Source organism: Ascaphus truei, chromosome 1 (assembly GCF_040206685.1).
Source record: "Ascaphus truei isolate aAscTru1 chromosome 1, aAscTru1.hap1, whole genome shotgun sequence".
In the NCBI taxonomy this organism is placed as follows: Eukaryota; Metazoa; Chordata; class Amphibia; order Anura; family Ascaphidae; genus Ascaphus; species Ascaphus truei.
In genome coordinates this window covers 494899132-494918286 of record NC_134483.1, presented here as the reverse complement: position 1 = coordinate 494918286, position 19155 = coordinate 494899132, and the positions used below count along the sequence as shown (strand labels likewise).

Here is a 19155-nt window from a genome sequence, read left to right as displayed (position 1 = left end):
AGAGGTAGGTAATGCTACATGAAGCTGTTGTGAGCCAAGTGAGTGTGTGCAGACTAAACAGCAGATAGAAGAAATTCTGCGGTTTAGAATGGCCAAGTCAAAGTCTGGACCTAAACCTCATTGAAATGTTGTGGCAGTACCTGAAACGAGTTGTCCATGCAATGAAGCTCTCAAATGTCACTTAGTTGAAGCAGTTCTGTTAAGAGGAATGGGCCAAAATTCCTCAAAACAGATGTGAGAGACTGACCAGCAGTTACAAGAAACACTTAGTTGAAGTCATTACTGCTCAATGGGGTACCACCATGTACTGAATCTAAAGGTTCACATATGGTTTCACACATGGATATTGAATATTTAATCATTTGTGGATAAATAAATGTTGAAAAAGTAGTGTGTTATTTGCTTGATCAGGTTATCTTTATCTATTAGGATTTTCACATATTTCAAACCTGAAATGTTATCATACATTACTTTAAAGGTTCACTGTCAAATTGAGATATATAGATGTATCTCAATTTGACAGTAAACCTAACGTAAAGTGAATGTCACCCAGGCAGACAAGACGTCCTAGCAAATGTTAGATTTGTTAAATCTGGTCTTGGAGAATTTCCAACGACCATAGATTAGTTACTGACATCTACTGTATCCAAGTATATGAACTGACTGCTTTTAGTCAAAAACCATCTTTGAGGATTGTATTGTGCAATTACTAGAAGCAAAACAGATGGAAGCTAAAGTGCAGATCCCCAAACACCAGTAACTGTATTATATACATAAGTGGGAGTTTCAATGCTCTGTGGCCTTACTCTTACATGGAGATAGCTGTATTTCTGTCTGGCAAGCACTTGGACTAATACAATCAAAATATTATGTTTCTTTTTGTTTGACCACCCAATTTTCCATGCTGCAATTTTGAGATTTACATGCAAGACAAACTTTCACTGCCGCAAATGCATACAGTATCTCCTGATTTGAACAGGTAGGGTCCTACTATGTTATGCCGAGAGACCTGCGAGTCATAATGAGAATTTTTTTTTATTGTTTGCCATTTCCTGTGCTACAGGGATCATGAAGAATTGAATAAAGAGCTTGTGATGAACAGTAAGGCCAAGAAATGTCACAGAAAACATCAGTGCAACAGATGGCATATTGGAAGGAGAAACTGGAACAATAATGTGTCATTAATTTAATTTAATAGAAATGTGGTTGATCAACTCTTTAGTACATAATTGTTGTCAACCCATGTGAGCCCAATAACTATGAGAGTCTGGCCCCTAAAGTAGAATACAATCTGATGTCATTAACATCAGAAGATACTCCCTAAAATTGATGATCTTATTCAAAGCTGATGCAAGACTTGAATGCTTACAGCCCTCGCAAGGACATTCTAAACTCTGCATGTTAACACATTAAGCTTCAAAAGGTTTTACTGCAACCATATAATATTAATTACACTGTGGGACAATAACAAAAAGTTTTGTTTTTTTTTAAAAGACATCACTTTCAATATTAAGATTTTTGGAAGATGTTCGATTTGTATTGTAATGAAATATGATCCAAGTGGTTCTATGCCTTCCATTTTTGGCTCTGGAAGACACCCAACGACCCAAATCAAGAGAATGGGCCATATGCCTTCTGCCACAGGATAGGGTCTTATGGAATTGCACCTCTGTAAAAATGGACCTACATGCTGTAAATAAAGCTCCCATGATATTGAATATACTGTATGACTTAGCGAGCATTGCATGCAGTGTAAGCACTCTAGCAAGTAATTTTTTTTTATATAAAAGCAGTTAACCATTTTCCAGATAATTGTACTGTGTCTGTTGAGTTTCTATTACATGTCAGTAATGTAAACCATCTGCCCCAGAAATCTGCAGTATATTCCTGTCCTCTCCAGTACAAAAGAAAATGTAATTACATAAAAATCCACAGACTACTAGTGCACAATTTTAAAACAACTGCTAGAGATTGGAGTCAATATGCATCACATGAAATCTAAGTGTCGCTGCTATTACAATTACTTGACCTACATTTCAATAGGTGCAGATGCTCCATATACCAAATTGTGCACAAATGTGTATATTGGTTATTTTTTTAATTGTATGTATATAGCGCTTTACAGTATACGTGATATAATATAACACAATGGGAATAGGCGCTTCGGACATAAAGCAATAGGAAAGGGGGTCCCTGTTCCAAATAACACACGTTCTGTGATTCCTGATTACTGCAGTTATCTTGTTATATGACTTGTAGTGTGTCTGATATGCTTTATTGGACCCCTAAAAATACATTAAAATATTTTTTTGGCAAGCACGACTGCAAAAAAAACACGTCTCTTCTGTAGATGGGATCAGTAGAGCTGCTAGACCTCTTCACTAGAAGCCGTTAACTGGCAGTTATTAGGAATTATTAACTAGTGAAAACACAGTCCAGAAAATATCAGAATACAAATAGCATTTGATCTTTAAAAAGCTAAACTACTGCAATGTGATATATTCAGAGTGTAATGGATAGTACTGCCGCTTAATAATGCAAAAATATATATGTCATTGCATAAGACTGTAGAACTTCGTTTCCGATCATTATGATTGATGGATAGATAGGATATAGACAAAAGGATAGGCACACCAAAAATATGCGATAGAGGCTCTTTTATTAACCCACTGTTTTGGCTACTCTCTGACGCCTTTATCAAGAATGTTGGGCCAATGAGAGATACTTTTTTGCATATTTTTGGTGTGCCTATCCTTTTGTTATTTTTATACAGTACCCAACAGGTACTTTGGTAGCAGCACCCTCTCCAGTAGTCTAGTTCAGCGGTGCGCAAACTGGGGGGTGCTAGATTTTCTGGGGGGGCACAGCAGTTAGAGAGGCCCCCCCCCCCCCCAGGCATGCAAATTAAATGCTGGGGGACCGCGCGAGGCCTCTATAACACACTTACCTGCCAGCGACGCGTCGCCATGGTATCCCGGCGTCACTTGGGTCATGGCAACGTGCCGTCACATAACCACGCGCGTAATTTGACGCCGAGCAGGGGGGGGGGGGGCGAAGCGCCGAGGAGAGCAGGCAGGGGTGCGCACGGGGAAAAGTTTGCCCACCCTTGGTCTAGTCTATACCATTTAAGTGTGCCCCCCAATCCCCATACATAGGTTTTACTGACAATTCATGATTTTCTTTTTACTTCAACGCTAGGATCAAGATACCAGGGTTCAATATTTAGGAAAGGTCAAATAAAAAAAGGAAAATAACAAAGACATAGGATTTAAGAGAATGGGAGACAATAGTTTTAAAGTGCATTGAAAAATAAACAGAAATTGTTTCGTCTACCAGGGGGGTTTAACACTTTTTATTGCTCTTCAAGTCTGCTCCCAGTTAGCATTGTAACCAGTTTGCATGTGGATTTCGCTATTAATATGGACCACTGCCAGCCAGAAGGACATCTTGTTCAAATGAGTGACTCACTATGAAGACGACTTTGTCAAGTGCAATTTTCTGTACAAAGGAGGATATGGCCCTCGATATTATTTACCGTTACAAAATTTAGGGGATACTACATAGATTTTGGTTGAAATCAAAGCTACTAACTGAAGAGTCGCAAAGCGGAACTTCTGTCTAGTTTCTACAAGTCATGTAATCAACACTGCAAAATAATTCAAGGTGGCGGCATTGTGCCGCTCTCAATTGCCTTTTACTGAAGGCTTTGGCCAAGTAATCAATGTTGCCCCAGAACACAAAAAATCCTATTTAAAATCGGCATCACACACACACACACACACACACACACACCAAATGTTTCAATCATTTGATCATCATTACACAGCAGCTTTTCCCCCCCATTATGGTAAAGATGCGATTAGGCTAACTGCTACAGAGTGTTAAAACGTTATCTAGCATTTGAAATGGTGTGTAAATATCTTACCCATGGTTTATAACTGTGTTTTCCTGCACTCAAGCACAACACTACATTACATTACATTTCTAATGGCGCTTCAACCAGTGAATGAAAGATACACAGGCAAAGGTGTTTCTCGATAAAACTACTAAATGTCCTGATTTACACAGGAAGTACCAACTGCAGTATTCTGTTAAAAAAAAAAAAAAAAAAAAAAAACTTAAACTTGCTATATTTTTTTTTTTAAATATAAGATATGATGAATTACATTTTTAGGGCAGCCACCTATTCTATTGCCAATATATAATTAGCTCACATAAACCTGTCCCAGCTCACCATTCCTATAACGTGCCATCTTTTACCTAGCGCAGCCCACGTCTGTGTTGTGCAGAGTACTCACTGGTACATTGTAGGTTTAAAAGAACTCACACTTTGCTTTTGCAGAGCCACCTGCCCAGCCTCCTGCCACACACAGGATAGCATCAACCTTCTGACCACCCAAAAGCTGTTCAATCCCTGTTGTGATCTGAAAAAGTAAAAAAAAAAAAAAAAAAAACACTCGAAAACTTTGGGATTGCAGAAATATTTAATAAACAATGCAATTCTGACACCTGTGAAGCACTCTCTGGGATGGTTCTGCATCAATTTAAAAAAAAAAAAAAATCTAGTGCAGGGGTAGTCAACTCAAGTCCTAAAGGGCTTCCAACAGGTCAGGCTTTCAGGATATCCTTACTTCAGCACATGTGGCTCAATCGAAGACTAAGCCACTTGTGCTGAAGCAGGGATATCCTGAAAACCTGACCTGTTGGTAGACGTTGATGACTGGAGTTGGCCACCCTTTATCGAGTGCAATGCTGTTTGACAATCGTTTTTATTTTAGATGTTATGGATTTTGACGAGGGTCAGATGATAAAATGCTTTAAAATGTTAAGTTTAACGTTTTGAAATGCTCAAAAGTACTGTAAATATCAATTTCATGACTAGCCAATTAATTAAAAAAAAAAAAAATCAATGTGCTTATGCTTTCCAATTTAAAATAAATGATAATTACAAATGTGCAATTTATTTTTTGCCACGCGAGCATAAAAGCTAGAAGTGCTTCTAGAGTACAATTCTCAAGGCCATACTGGGGCACAAATATTACAAAAATAATAATATTTAATGTCTCATATTCCAACTGCAAACAGACAATATATTGTTACTAAAAAAAAAGTATGCCAAAAATAAATAAATGTCCTATTTTATGAGCAAGAGCTCCCTCCCCCCATCTCCTACTATTAGTATAACAAAAATGCTTGCGTTCCACTTCAGTTGCCTCTTACTGCCCACCCTGCCAGTGATTATCCTTCCCTTCTGTGCAAACCACAAAAGTCCTGGGTGAAGCAGTGTTGATGAAAGATGCCGAAACAGGGCAGATAGCACTTGGTAGAGCAGGGGTCAAAACTAAATCACCAACTCTAGGATTTTAGAAGGGTTAGGAATAGGTTGAACATGCAAGTTAATTACAACCAGAAAGTAGACTCACCTGATCTGACTGCTCAGTGAAAGAATCTGACATCTTCACAACAATATTTGCACTTGCAGCTTCATTTTCTGTTATATCTATTGATGCCACCCACTGGTAACAGAGAATGAACAACATTAGAAACGTTTTGCTATGAAATCCATACATTAGATCAACAACCTCTAACTTGAAGACAACTAATTGCAGCGTTTAACAAAAGAGACAGTCATTGGAGTTAGGTGGCAAAACGGACAGCTAGGACATTATCCTAACCCTTCTCCATATACACTTTTGAATGTATGAAACCTATATTGGCCCTTTAAAAAAAAAAAAAAAAAAGGGAGAGCACTATATAACATGCTAATAACAGATTGAGTTTACTAAACATCACACCAGACAAAGTGGGGGAGGAAAGACATTCAGAAACAAAAAAAAAACGCAATGAGAGGAAAAGCATCCGTGTATGAGATAAGAATGTCCTGTTTATATACCCAGCTTTTCGATTTGAAATACTCCACACATTTGGTTCCCAACGCGCCTCTTCCTCCATACACCAGCACTCTCTGCGCCTCTGTGACAGCAGCCATCCTGCAGGAGTATCGGGGTTAGAGTGCGATCAGCGGCTCCTGTCTTGTGCACAGCCCCTTGTCTGTCTCCTCCCCCCGCCGACGTCACAATCCCTCCTGCCAAGGTTCGATTCTTGCCTCATTGTGACGTCAGACAGCCCCCGATTGGATGCTCCGGGTTGCTGCTGCTCTGGTTTCTCATGCACCTTGCTGATTGGCAGCATGTTTTTTCGCCCTCACCAGTCAACGATTTGACATTACATTGGCTGCATGGTGGAGTGTAGGACTTTGTGACCCAGCAGCAATGTTGCTAAGATATGTATTTTATTTTATTTAGTCATTGCTATCTCCAAAAACAATAATAAATCAGATAATAAGTGAATATTTGGGCAGCATTAAATACCTGACCCTCCTTTAAGCAGTAATCACTGGCTGGTAACAAGTAAAAGCAGTTGGAGGAGTTATTTGGAGGCCAGTTACAGCACTTCCGATAGGTTTCCCCAATTGGGAGCGGCCGCGTGGAATTCTGGGAGTTGTAGTTATTCCTGAGAATAAACCAGTATACAGCTTATTATGCAAGGACCGCAACTCCCATAATGCTTTAGAAATTCTATCCGATTTCTGCCATTTACATTGAGAACTGTCAGACTGCCCTTGTAATAAGTGATAATAAAGACTGAAGTTCCCCCTGCACAAGTGAAATGTAATGGCAGACAGACTGCATCATGTAGTAAGTGAGACTATAATGCACAGTAAATAACTAAACAATTCTCCTTGCAATGTTGTCTGCACAAATGGTTCAGTTTAATTGGCTAATGTAGTGTTTGTTCCTGTTTGTTTAGGTACAGAATAACCTGTAAATGTAAAACCGACTTTTCCATGACACCACATTAACATCTGCAGCACCCCAAAGTAAGGGTAACCTTACTATGGGGTTAATCCTTGTCAATCCTTAATTGACAGCTCTTCTTGTACCCCACAGGTTAATGGGGGATATCTGTTTTACATTTACAGGCTATTTTCTCATAGCTAAATATATAAAAATTGCACTTTAATATTCATACATGATAAATTGCTCCTGCTTATCATGCCTCCAACAGTCTGTAGCATGTTTTAACGTATGAAGGGGATTTTTGTATTTACTGTAACTCTCCTGGCTGCAAAACTGGGGTAAAGTCCGCTAAAGAATTGCACCAGATTTAACAAAGGAAAAACTCCCCTTGTTTTCAATGGGATTCCTTTACTTTGCGGAATATGACTTTATTATTTTATTTATAAAATGTTTTACCAGGAAGTAATAAATTGAGAGTTACCTCTCCTTTTCAAGTATGTCCTGGGCACAGAGTTAATAATAATATTTAGTTATAGCAATGGCTGGTCCAGGCTATCTTTCTGCCTCCCTGTCACGTAAGCCCTAGTTAGCTACAGGCAGTGGACAGGCTATCCTATGGGGTTTCCCCTCTCCTCATACTGATTCCCTGAGTGACAGAAGGGAGGTGACATGGGAATCTGTGTGCAGCCTATCATGGTGCAGATCCTGTGCCCTCCCCTCCAAGCCTCAGGGAGGAAGTGACCAAATTATAGGAAAGGGCTCAGTCCCTTAGGCTAAGTCCCCGCTGGCGCTGATCGGGCTGAGCGGGCGGCGCTTGCGGAGGAGACTTACATATATAGATATATGTAAGTCCCCGCTCACGCGGTGCGCGCGGCATTCGTGCGTGTGCACTCACGCTCAGCCGCGATTGGCGCTTAGCAAAATAAAAAACTATACTTACCCGCGTGCTCAGCTGGCCCACAATGCCTCCTCCCCCGCGTACAACAGGACACCCAGCGCTCATGCTTGGAGCACTCTCCAAGCATTAGCGCGCTCAGCGCCAGCGCGGACTTAGCCTTAGAGGGGAGTGAGAGTCAGTCCAGCTTCGCCCTTCATGGGGTAAGGATGTACAGTCTCATCCCGGGTGGGAGAGAGACATGGCTTCAGCCCTCACGGGCTGAGTGCAAGAGCTAATCTAGCATGGCCTCAAGATTGCCAGCAGGCCAGAACCATCTAGAAGCCTGGGTCTTGCCCTGACAACTAATGCATTCGCTGTAATAACATCCACAGTGGCTGCTACAATAAAGCATTCATTTTTATACTTCTGGCTAAGTGGCAGTCTATTGGACAGGAGTAAGGCCGCGCTTATAGTGCAGGCGACATCGACACGACGTGGAGTGTCAGCTTTTATACACGGGGGGAGGGCTTGCAACCCCGCCACATAACAGGGCATTCCAGGTACTGACAGGTATCACAACATACACATGTGTCCCAGTCATTACCCTCCCCACGTATGACATTCCAACTGCCGGTTTAGGCCTGCCCCTGGATAAGGCAACATAGTACCCATCCAGGCTGCAACTGCAGGCTAGGCCCTGCACAGGAGATTCACCCCAACACTGCCTGTTCCTATCAGGATTTATAGTGTTGAGGCCAGTAGAAGGCTATAGCCAGGGGCACTTGGCAAACATCAGTTTTCAGGAAGTTGCCTAATTTTTACTGTAAATGTCACATAATACTGCACTTGACAAACGTCATATACCAAACACATTGTCATTAACTAATTAAGTAATAATCACCGAAGAACAGGGCATTACTGGCCAATAATGCCCTGTTCTGAGGGGATTATTACTAATATAGGCTAAATATAGGCTTTTTTTTTTAAATTTCATAAAAAAGATACATTTTTGTAGTCATTGATTTTTATCAGAATGATTGTCTACATTCTTATGCTTTTACTGCAAGTTTATTAAAAGGAAATTGTACATACACACACACACTCACACTATAACCCCCCTCTATATACGCAAACACACTGCAGTCCCCCCTACACAATGTGCAGCCCATCTCCTCTACACCCACAAAACACACTGCACACCTCCTCCACCCTCTACAGTCACAAAATACACACAGCAGCCCCCCCCTCTACACCTACAAACACACAAAACACAGACACACAAAACACACTCTGCAACCCTCCTCCACCATCTACACCCACTGACACACACACACACACACTGCAGCCCCCCTCTACACCCACAAAACACACACCAACAAAACAAACTGCTGCCCCCTCTAAATCCATAAAACACACACCAGCAGCCCCCCTCTACACCCACTGCTGCCCCCTGTAAACACACGCACAAAACACTCTGCACCCCTCCTCCACCCACAAAACACACTGCAGACACACAAACCAACAGACTGCCAGCTCTACATCCACAAAACACACACACACACACATAAAACACTCTGCACCCCTCCTCCACCCACAAAACACACACTGCAGCACCACCCCCCTCCCCAAACATTGGGGGTGGGTGGGAATTCCATTAGCTCTGTCTCTCTCCCTTGGGGGCCCACTCTTTATACCCTCTCCCCCCTCCCCCTGCATGGGAGGAGACAAGCAGCCTTCCCCACCCCGAGGGGGAAGGGGGGGGGTTAACCGACCACCCAGCTCATGCCAATCAGGACGTCGCAGCCCTTAAGAAGCCTACGACCCCATGCTGGGGGTTCTGCCTCTTCAAAACACACACCAGCAGACCCCCTCTACACCCACTGCAGCCCCCTGTAAACCCACACACTGCAGACACACACACCAGCAAAACACTCTGCACCCCTCCTCCACCCACAAAACACACACTACACACACTGAAGACACACATACTGCAGCTCCCCCTCTACACCAACAAAACACAAACACAGCAGACACACACCAACAAGACTCTGCTGCCCCCTCCACACCTACAAAACACACACCAACAGAAGACACACACTAATAAAACACTCTGCTGGCCCCCTTTACACCCACAAAACACACACCAACAGAAGACACACACACACTAATAAAACACTCTGCTGGCCCCCTTTACACCCACAAAACATAGACACACAAAACTTTCCCCTCACTCTCCTTAGCGGTGCTCTCTGCAGGCAGGGAGGGGGAGGAGTCATTGCCTTCTGTCCAATCACCTCCCCTGTCTAAGAGCAAATGTCACTCTTTGTAAATGAGAACTGAAAGCTGATTGGCTGAAAAACTTGGCAAGCTGCCAAAAATTCCTGGCCATTACTGATTGGATAATGCCTGGAATTTTAACCAATCAGAGAGAAGGGATTTCAATAATGTCCGGAATTTACCAGCTTTATCCTATAATAATGAATATACTTCAACAATGATCAGTATAACTTTTTTATAGCAAAGTATCAATAATCTTAGTGAACTTTCTACAAGGCTGTAGTTTTCTTGTAATATTAATGTAACTGTTCGTTGCTGGCTTAATGCTCCCCAACATATACCTCATTGCTTATCCCTCTTCAGAGGTTGCAGAGGATGTTCATGTGACACCGGAAGAACATTCAGAAGCGCTGTACACACGGATACTAGAGCCGGCACAACAAGAGCTCCCAGCTCCAGAAACACCAGCGGCTCCGTGATGACATTTCCTCAGGAGACCATTCAGCCCCACCTAGCTCAAGTTACGCATCGGAAACAACTGATGTCTAAACTAACTCTGCTTCAGCAGCAGGTAGCACAGGTGAGTCGGTGCGTTATGGCTCACATGGCACTCAGCAAAAAAAGAGCCGTTTTTTATTAAAACAAATGATGAGGCTGAAACAGCAACTTACAATCCAAAAAGAGCAACCCAATGCCAGTAAGGAGAAGAATGCCATACATTCTACATTTTTTTTATGTCAAATTACAGAATGGGAACCAATATCAATAATATCTCCACACAACCCCTGAATTCTAATGACCAGGTGTGTGTGGACTTTTAAATAAGTTCATCACTGTGTGGCGGCCCCAAACACCAGGTAACAAATTCCAGAAACACCTCATGTGTCAACAGATACCACTCCTGCTACCACCTCTCTATCCACCCCGCTGCCCAACACATTGAGGAGCACACACCTGAGGAGGTGCAAGATGCAGCACTCAACAAACTCTCCAGGACCACATCCCTGCTAAGGGAGGGCAAAAATAAATTTCAGTTTATACCACCAATGTTTATATTTTTTTTGTTTTTGCACAATTTGTTATATAAAAAAAAAATCTTATTTACTACAAAACAGACTTGCTTCTTTGTATTTCCACCCTTATCACAACATAGGAGAGTGGGTGAGCCTGGAGATTGGGGACAAGAGTAAGGAGGGGAGGAGTTGGTCATGTGGATGGTTGGGCAAGGCTGGGTGTTTTGTGCTCCCGGGGTTTATTTGTCTATGTAACTTGACTTAGTGATTAATACAGGTTTGAGTAAGAGTTGTCTAATAGACCAGAAGTTGGCAAAGTGATTTAAAATATAAACACATGTATATACATTTATATTTCATCACCTATTCCATGCAGGTTTATCTTATATAGACTGTGTATGTCATTTCGTATTCATTTGGCAGTACATATATAGGAAATATAGGGCTCGCGCCAGCTTGAAGTAGGATATAAATCATTTAAACAAGTCAGTTAAATTGCGATCATTATCGAAAATGGAATAAATGTATATTTTTACAAAAATATTTATTAATTGAACGATTTTTACATGTAGCGATATTGGTTCACTCGCGAGATCAAAATGTACAAATTTCTGGTGTAGCCAAGGTACTATATGGTAGCTGACAAAAATTTACTCATTTTTGGAGATAACATCAACATTTTTCCTTAACGCAGCTTGACGAATCCGGGCCAATGTATTTTTCATTTTTTTCATTTGTGAAAATCTAATTTGCCAGTCTACACAATAAAAAACAATTGGTTCATCTACTTTTGTGACATAATTGTGTCCTGTGTATATATATAACAGAATCATAAAAAAAAATTAAGAAAATTGAATAGAAAATTCAGTAAAACCTCCTAGGGCTACTTTTTTTGTATTGATACTGTACAGTATGTAAGAAATGCGTTCTGTTGAAAACTAGTTTTGACTACATTTGGCCTACTTTTTAAAATGATGTCTGACACCACTGCCAGGCATCTGATTTAGTTTAGTACCTCAGTTACTGACGTCCTAGCTGTTTAGTTACAGAAGCATAGCAGCAGGAAATACCTCTTGTGGAGACTGCTCTGGATCTGCTTTAATACATTTTGCTATCCTCCCCATGTCTGTGTGTTCTTAAGCCAGATGTGTATTAATTTTGGAAGCATTAAATTAACTCTTAGGAGCCACATAAAATCAGCATAAAGCACGAAGAGCCGAAACATGATACTTAGGCCAGAATTAAGAACTAATTTGCACGGTGTGTTGTCTTCTATTAAACAAAAGAGGATATGACGTTTCAGTCAAAATCATCATTTAAATATACAAATGTTAACCTGGTAATATGGAGGTGCCTCCAGCAAGGAAGTCAAGCGTCCCTCAACACTCAACAGAAATAGACAAAAAATACAAAGTGCAAACCGGGCACTCATTAAACAATCAATTTATTATCTAAATATTAAAAAGTCATCAAACAACAAAAGAAAGGCCCAGCACAACACACAAAATGACACAACATATCGTACAATACTTCAGTGCTTATCTGCTCATGAATAAGGGTCATTTAGTCAAACCCTTTGGCCAAAAGGTTACAAGCCTGCAGCCACTTCACGGCACGACCAATCTGCAGGTCCTAACACTACCTGGTAAAATTCTCATGCACCTCTCTTTTTTGCTGGAGGGAGAAAGACCATACTGGGTCTGTGATACACAGGAACATGATAAAAACTGCTAATTGGAAAGTGTAGAGGGACGAGTCATCGTTCCAATGTTTCGGTCTCAGAAATTGGGCCTTCATCAGGGCTTTAAACCAACATTAATAGATCTTATTGCGATTAGTATTTTCTCATTTAGGTTTATGTAGATTTTTGGGGTTGAAATACAGTAACGGTAAATGGATAACATAGGGCAAAAATGCAAGTTGTTAATTACAAGCACCTACATTGCTGGCCATTACTAAATAAAGTCCTGTATAATGCATCTGCTAATGTGAGATTATTGTACTTTGTACCTACTGTACAGTACCTGCGTTCATGGACTGCCTTTAATTACCTAACTAGGATTTCCCTGTATGAGTAAAAGTTACAGAAGCTACAGTAGGAGTATAACCCATACTTGTCACTAGGGTACCACAGTATATTGCTTGCATACTAATGCGTGTCTATTTGTATTTAAGATAGATGTTGGCGGGAGAACTGTGTTCCAAACTACACTTTTGCCTGAGTCCCGAAATCTCCAGCTCACATGCAGCAAACTATGATTACTCTTTGTTTCAGTATCACAGTTTGGCTAGTCAGACACCCTTTGAGATTATTAAGTTTATGTTACCAGTGGCATAGATAAAACAGTATGGCCTGATAGGGCAAGCACCGATAAAAAAAAATTCATCATGCCCACCCTGCTACTGCCATTGGACGCTTTAACTGTCAGTAATTGCCAAGTCCGGGAAAGTCACGAGTCACAAGGTGCTTCTTCCTAAACTGGTAAATTATCTGGTGCGGCTAGAAGGAAAAATACTGTAACTATTTAAATTGGGCTAATATTGTCCCTAGCAAGGACCAGGAAGAAAACAGCTACACAGCATATTGAATAGGGGCCATTGATGTAAAGAGAAGCAAGATGAAAATGCCTCACTATACACCAGTTATGCTCCATATAAATACATTTTCATGCATATGTGTTTTACCAGTTATTATTGTTAATAAGCAAGCAGTAAGTATACTATTTATACACTTAACGTGATTGATTGGTTTATTTAGTTAGGCCAAACAGGAATTAGATAGCCTACTATCAATAACATTAAGAAAAACATTATACAAAGGCTAAGTGAATTGGATTACCCTCAGATAAGGCATCCTCTCAGTGGTACAAAAGAGAGCATATGCCAGATGGAATACATAACATGGGGGGAGTTCCCAGCACTCTAATAACGATACAATCGCAACGATGTTGGTCAAAAAAAATTAGAATTTTTATAGTTGAAATTGCGTAGAACAAACATACATATGTATATATAAATAACAAATATTATAAGCTAAATATCACAACAAGGGATGCAAAAAATAGCAAAGCCCAGTTATATAACTCAAAGAACTAAGCAGCTTACTGCAATCAAAACATATACAAACGAGGTGTGAACAATATAAACAGCCCAGGAGACACTATTAAGGAGACAAGGAAAAGAGGGATGGTGGGGGAAAAAAAGCTGTGTGTGCTGTGCACGCGCATAGTAAGTGAAACTTCTTTTGACTTTTGTCACAGAAATTGTATTTGTATTGGTGATGTTTTAATTAAAAATCAAAATACAATTTAATTGACAAAACGCAAATAAATTTGACTTATAATGCGCGTGCTCGGCACACATCCCCTGTATTAGCTCTTTGCACTAAGTGTGAATTCCTTGTGTGTATGTGTGTCAGTCAGTGTGTGTATGTGTGTCAGTCAGTGTGTGTATGTGTGTCAGTCATTGTGTGTATGTGTGTCAGTCAGTGTGTAAGTCAGTCAGTCAGTGTGTATGTATGTCAGTGTGTGTGTGTGTGTGTGTATGTGTGGGGGGGTGGTGTGTGTGGGTGTGTGTGGGGGGGGGGTGGTGTGTGTGTGGGGGGGGTGTGTGTGGGGGGGGGTGGGGGGGGGGGGGCGGGGGTGTGTGGGGGGGGGGTTGTGTGGGTGTGTGTGGGGGGTGGTGGTGTGGGTGTGTGTGTGTGGGGGGGTGTGGTGTGTGTGTGGTGGGGGGTGGTGTGTGGTGGGGGGTGGTGTGTGTGTGGGGGGGGGGGTGTGGGGGTGGTGTGTGTGTGGGGGTGGTGTGTGTGGGAGGTGGTGTGTGTGGGGGGGGTGGTGTGTGTGGGGGGGGGGGTGGTGTGTGTGTGTGGGGGGTGGTGTGTGTGTGTGGGCATGGTGGGTGTGTGTGTGTTCGCGTGGTGGGTGTGTGTGTGTGTGTGGGCGGGGGGGTGGTGTGTGTGTGGGGGGGGGTGTGTGTGGGGGGGGTGTGTGTGTGTGTGGTGGGGGTGTGTGTGTGTGGGGGGGTGGGGGGGGGTGGGGGTGTGTGTGGGGGGTCAGTCAGTGTGTGTGGGGGGTCTGGGGGGGTCAGTCAGTGTGTGTGGGGGTCTGGGGGGGTCAGTCAGTGTGTGTGGGGGTCTGGGGGTCAGTCAGTGTGTGTGGGGGTCTGGGGGGGGTCAGTCAGTGTGTGTGGGGGTCTGGGGGTTCAGTCAGTGTGTGTGGGGGTCTGGGGGGGTCAGTCAGTGTGTGTGGGGGTCTGGGGGGGGTCAGTCAGTGTGTGTGGAGGTCTGGGGGGGTCAGTCAGTGTGTGTGGGGGTCGGGGGGGGTTCAGTCAGTGTGTGGGTCTCTGGGGGGTCAGTCAGTGTGTGTGGGGGTCTGGGGTGGTCAGTCAGTGTGTTTGGGGGTCTGGGGGGGTCATTCAGTGTGTGTGGGGGTCTGGGGGGGTCAGTCAGTGTGTGTGGGTCTCTGGGGAGTCAGTCAGTGTGTTTGGGGGTCTGGGGGGGTCAGTCAGTGTGTGTGGGGGTCTGGGGGGGTCAGTCAGTGTGTGTGGGGGTCTGGGGGGGTCAGTCAGTGTGTGTGGGCATCTGGGGGGGTCAGTCAGTGTGTGTGGGAGTCTGGGGGGGGGTCAGTCAGTGTGTGTGGGGGTCTGGGGGGGTCAGTCAGTGTGTGGGGGGGTCGGGGGGGGGGTCAGTCAGTGTGTGTGGGGGTCCGGGGGGGGTCAGTCAGTGTGTGGGGGGGTCCGTCAGTGTGTGGGGGTTCCGGGGGGGGGGTCCGCGCGGGTTGCGCCCAGGTTTTTGTACCACCGCTTCCTGGGGGGCCCGCAAACGCCCGCGTCACTGGAGGGCTGAATGGCACCGCTGCCAGCCGCTTCTGTGCATGTGTGGCGTCCTTCAGCGGCGCCATCACAACTGCGCATGTGCGGCATGGCAGCGGTCGTGGAAGTTAGGCGGGCCCATGTGTGACTGAGTCTGTAGCTGGGAGGTCCCATTCGGGTTAGGAAAGGGGGGGGGGGGGGGCTGTCCCGGTCGGGCGGTCTCTGCTGTCCCGGGCAGCAGACGGGGAACGGCAGCACATGTCAACAGCCGCGGCAGCGGGCGGGGAACGGCGCCGCTGCCAACCGCTTCTGCGCATGCGTCGCTTTCCTCCAGTCCCCATGACTACTGAGCATGCGCGGCTTGGCAGCGGATGTGCGGGGGGAATGGCGGCCGTTAGGAGCGGCGCCGGCGGCTATCGCCGCCGCCGCATATGTCATCGGCCATGTGGGGGGAGCAGCGGCCGTTAGGAGCGGAGCCGCATCTGATTTGTGGAGCGGGTGTGATGTCAGTGTTGGGGTTGGGCTGAGCCAGAACACAGCCCGGCCTCAACTGCCAGCACTGACGTCACATCCGTTTCATTTCTGTCTCCACAATCCATTTTTGCCCCAGTTCGAATGAGGTGCCACTAAGGAAGTTTCACTTCAACAAGAGAAAGGAAAAAACAGGGGACTAAGGAGGGCAACGAAAGTTTGGGGGTTCCTAGCCCCTTCTTCTGGCCCGTTCCCTAGAGTCAATTAAATCTAGGTACTTCCCTTTTCCCTGTAGAAAAACAAGTACTCCCAGACAAACCAAAAGCACATCAGAGATGCAATTAAGAAATAAAGAACTGTATGTTGAAAGAAATCCCAAAATGGGAGATAAAGCCCAAAATAGCTCAAATTACTGAAGTGCGAGTAGTATACAGATAGGCTGTCACATATGAAGCAGCTATGTCCTAAAATTATTCAAGAAAATAATATACCAGAGAACCAGTCTGCTCCTAACAATTAGGTATACACAATGCTATATCTGAACCCTGTAGGCAATAAGAATATAAATAACTGTAATACACGAAAAGGATCAAACCAACTGGTGCCACCAGACACCTCGAGATGGAAACACAACTACTTAGTGTCCACATGCAACCAAAATCTGTGAATAAGAATGTTACTCTAATAAGAATTATTTAGTGTGTGAGATGATGCAGGAGACGCTTCGTCATTAGGCTACAAGGACAATTTCCCCAGAACATCTGGCATACGAGAAACATTCACACACGTGTTTTTGGTGAACCTTGGACATTTGGGGATGGGAAAAAAGTTATGCAAATAGCCAACATAAATATCATATTGAGAGAAACTTTTATCCCAATATTTACAAATACTTAAGAAATAAAAATTCATTTAAATGTCGAAATTTGCATGTTTTGCTTACAAAAAAGGAAGAAAGAGAGAAGTACCCATATTTAGTCTTGCGATTGACCAACTGGCATTTCTGTGAATTTTTTGCAGTTATTATTATTATTGTTTATTTGTAAAGCACCAACACATTCCGCAGTGCTGTACAGTGGGGGTACAGAGTTATGCAGCTATGCAACGGTATTCATATAATCAAAGGAACATTTGCAAACTGAGCTGCAACATATTTGCACATCTAAATGCAACATACTGTACATCGGTTGAATTGTGAATATAAATACAGATGCAGCGGCCGTTATTCGAACACTTCACGTGTTGTATACCTTGGAATACCCATGTCATGGGGCGTGATTTCTTCCAACCTTCCTGCCCCTTCCCGCCTTAAGACGCGAGTGCAGAAAATGGCTTTTTAGTGTTAAACAGTGTTAAACACTGAAATTGGAACAGTAGCACAGTACTGTACACATTACAATTCATTCATTTCTGCCGCGGATACGAAACAGAATCCATGAAATTCAAACAAAGCAACCGCGATAAACACGAATCAGTTTGGTAGGTGTTTCAGAGACCAGGAGATGTGATCATTCGTTTTTTAAAAGAATGGAATTATAGCATCTAATCCACTCAAAACAAACCATCCCGCCTCCTGAGATCATATGCTGGTGGCTGTAAATCTCTAGCCTTCTCCGCAGAGGTAAGTATAAGCCCTTCTTATTCAGAAAGGTAGAGGGTAGCACACGGGACATACAGTTCCTTGCATATAGAGTGCCACAATGTGTTAGCATAAAGTCGCATAGCAGTTACGTACATTTAGTATCTAAATAGAGAACATTCGTTATTAGTGCAAGTCATGGAGCTTGTGAATAAATGTATCCAAATCACTGTTCTTGTAATGTTGAACAGAGGAATCACAGGTGTAAGTAAGTGTGTCAAGATATACTAGCAGTGGCTAGCCTGAGTAGGGAGATCCTACTGTAGCAAGTCAGAGCCTTGCATGTATACTGTGTTTTGCCTAGGTACCACGTTTAAGGTACATCAAAGCTGCAGTATATTATAACGTTGTGTGGATCTGGTAGTATATTGAGGGTTGGCAGAAAAATTAGGGCGCAAATTTCATCCAGGGACATAAAAAAGATAAATAACAACAATAGTGCAACACAGTATACACAATCTCACTCAGAATCGGAATAAATCTGTGAATGTTAAACTCACCTGCTCCATGTGACAATCAGGCAGTGGGGTTATATAGAGTAACCAACTCCGAAGAACATCTAAATAGGCTCTTCATACATCCAGAAACGAATTTCCATAGGGTCAGTAGAGAAGAAGAGAGGGAGGGGATTCCCACAGAGGAGACAAAGCAAATATAGTGAAGATTGCTTCAATCAATATAAAACACAAAGTAATGCACTTACATAAGTGTCTTTCAGGTGAGCATTCAGACCACCCTGGGTCAAAGCACTTGAACTGGACAGCAGCACTCCCAAACAGTCCTTGAGGTGAACAAATTAAGGCGCAAACAAATAAAATTGATATTTTGTGAGCAAACTCAGATGCAGCCTAAACACCTGTGGTAACCCAGACCGCAAAACACACTAAACTAAACAAATTGGTGTTCGTGGCGCAAAATGAATGTGAATATAACAGTGCAATATAACCATGCAATAAACCCAGGGAATATAAATAGACACTGATATCACTTATACTGCAACTCCATGGAACAGGGTCCTCCGAAGTGGTTCCTCCTTGAAAACCCTCATGTAGAAAAGAAAGCACAGATACATGCAATATGGTGCATTAACATTTTACTTTAATTGACAAACAACACAAGGGGGGAAAGGACAACTCACACTTTTCCCCCTGGTCAAAAGCAGAGAGTGACTTTGGGCGCACTCCAACCTTACTCCAGACTCTGCTCCGTGCTGTGTGCGTGTCCGCGTGCACGGCTTACCCTTTCTACGTGTCTCACTCACGTCCGGGG

The 19155-nt window shown here is 43.2% G+C and overlaps 1 protein-coding gene and 1 long non-coding RNA gene across 4 annotated transcripts in view; one reads left to right on the top strand and one right to left on the bottom strand.

The window, feature by feature from the left end:
* QDPR (quinoid dihydropteridine reductase) overlaps positions 1-19155 on the bottom strand; it is a 42047-nt gene that overhangs the window by 15529 nt on the left and 7363 nt on the right. The window contains exons 3-5 of one of the 2 annotated variants that reach the window (XM_075568948.1): positions 18387-18456; positions 5424-5516; positions 4328-4424 (exon numbers count right to left, since the gene is read on the bottom strand). In XM_075568948.1, coding sequence (XP_075425063.1) covers positions 4328-4424; positions 5424-5516; positions 18387-18395 — 199 coding nt within the window. In that variant the 5' untranslated portion in view covers positions 18396-18456. Of the gene's footprint in view, positions 1-4327; positions 4425-5423; positions 5517-5893; positions 6053-18386; positions 18457-19155 lie in introns of those variants that run through there. The other variant, XM_075568940.1, reaches the window with a different exon arrangement.
* Positions 6215-11066, top strand: LOC142465073 (uncharacterized). Of its 2 annotated transcripts, XR_012787776.1 has the most exons (3): positions 6215-6698; positions 10318-10534; positions 10703-11066. It is a non-coding gene; the product is annotated as an uncharacterized LOC142465073 (long non-coding RNA). The 2 variants fall into 2 exon arrangements; XR_012787775.1 differs by having other exon boundaries at positions 10318-11066.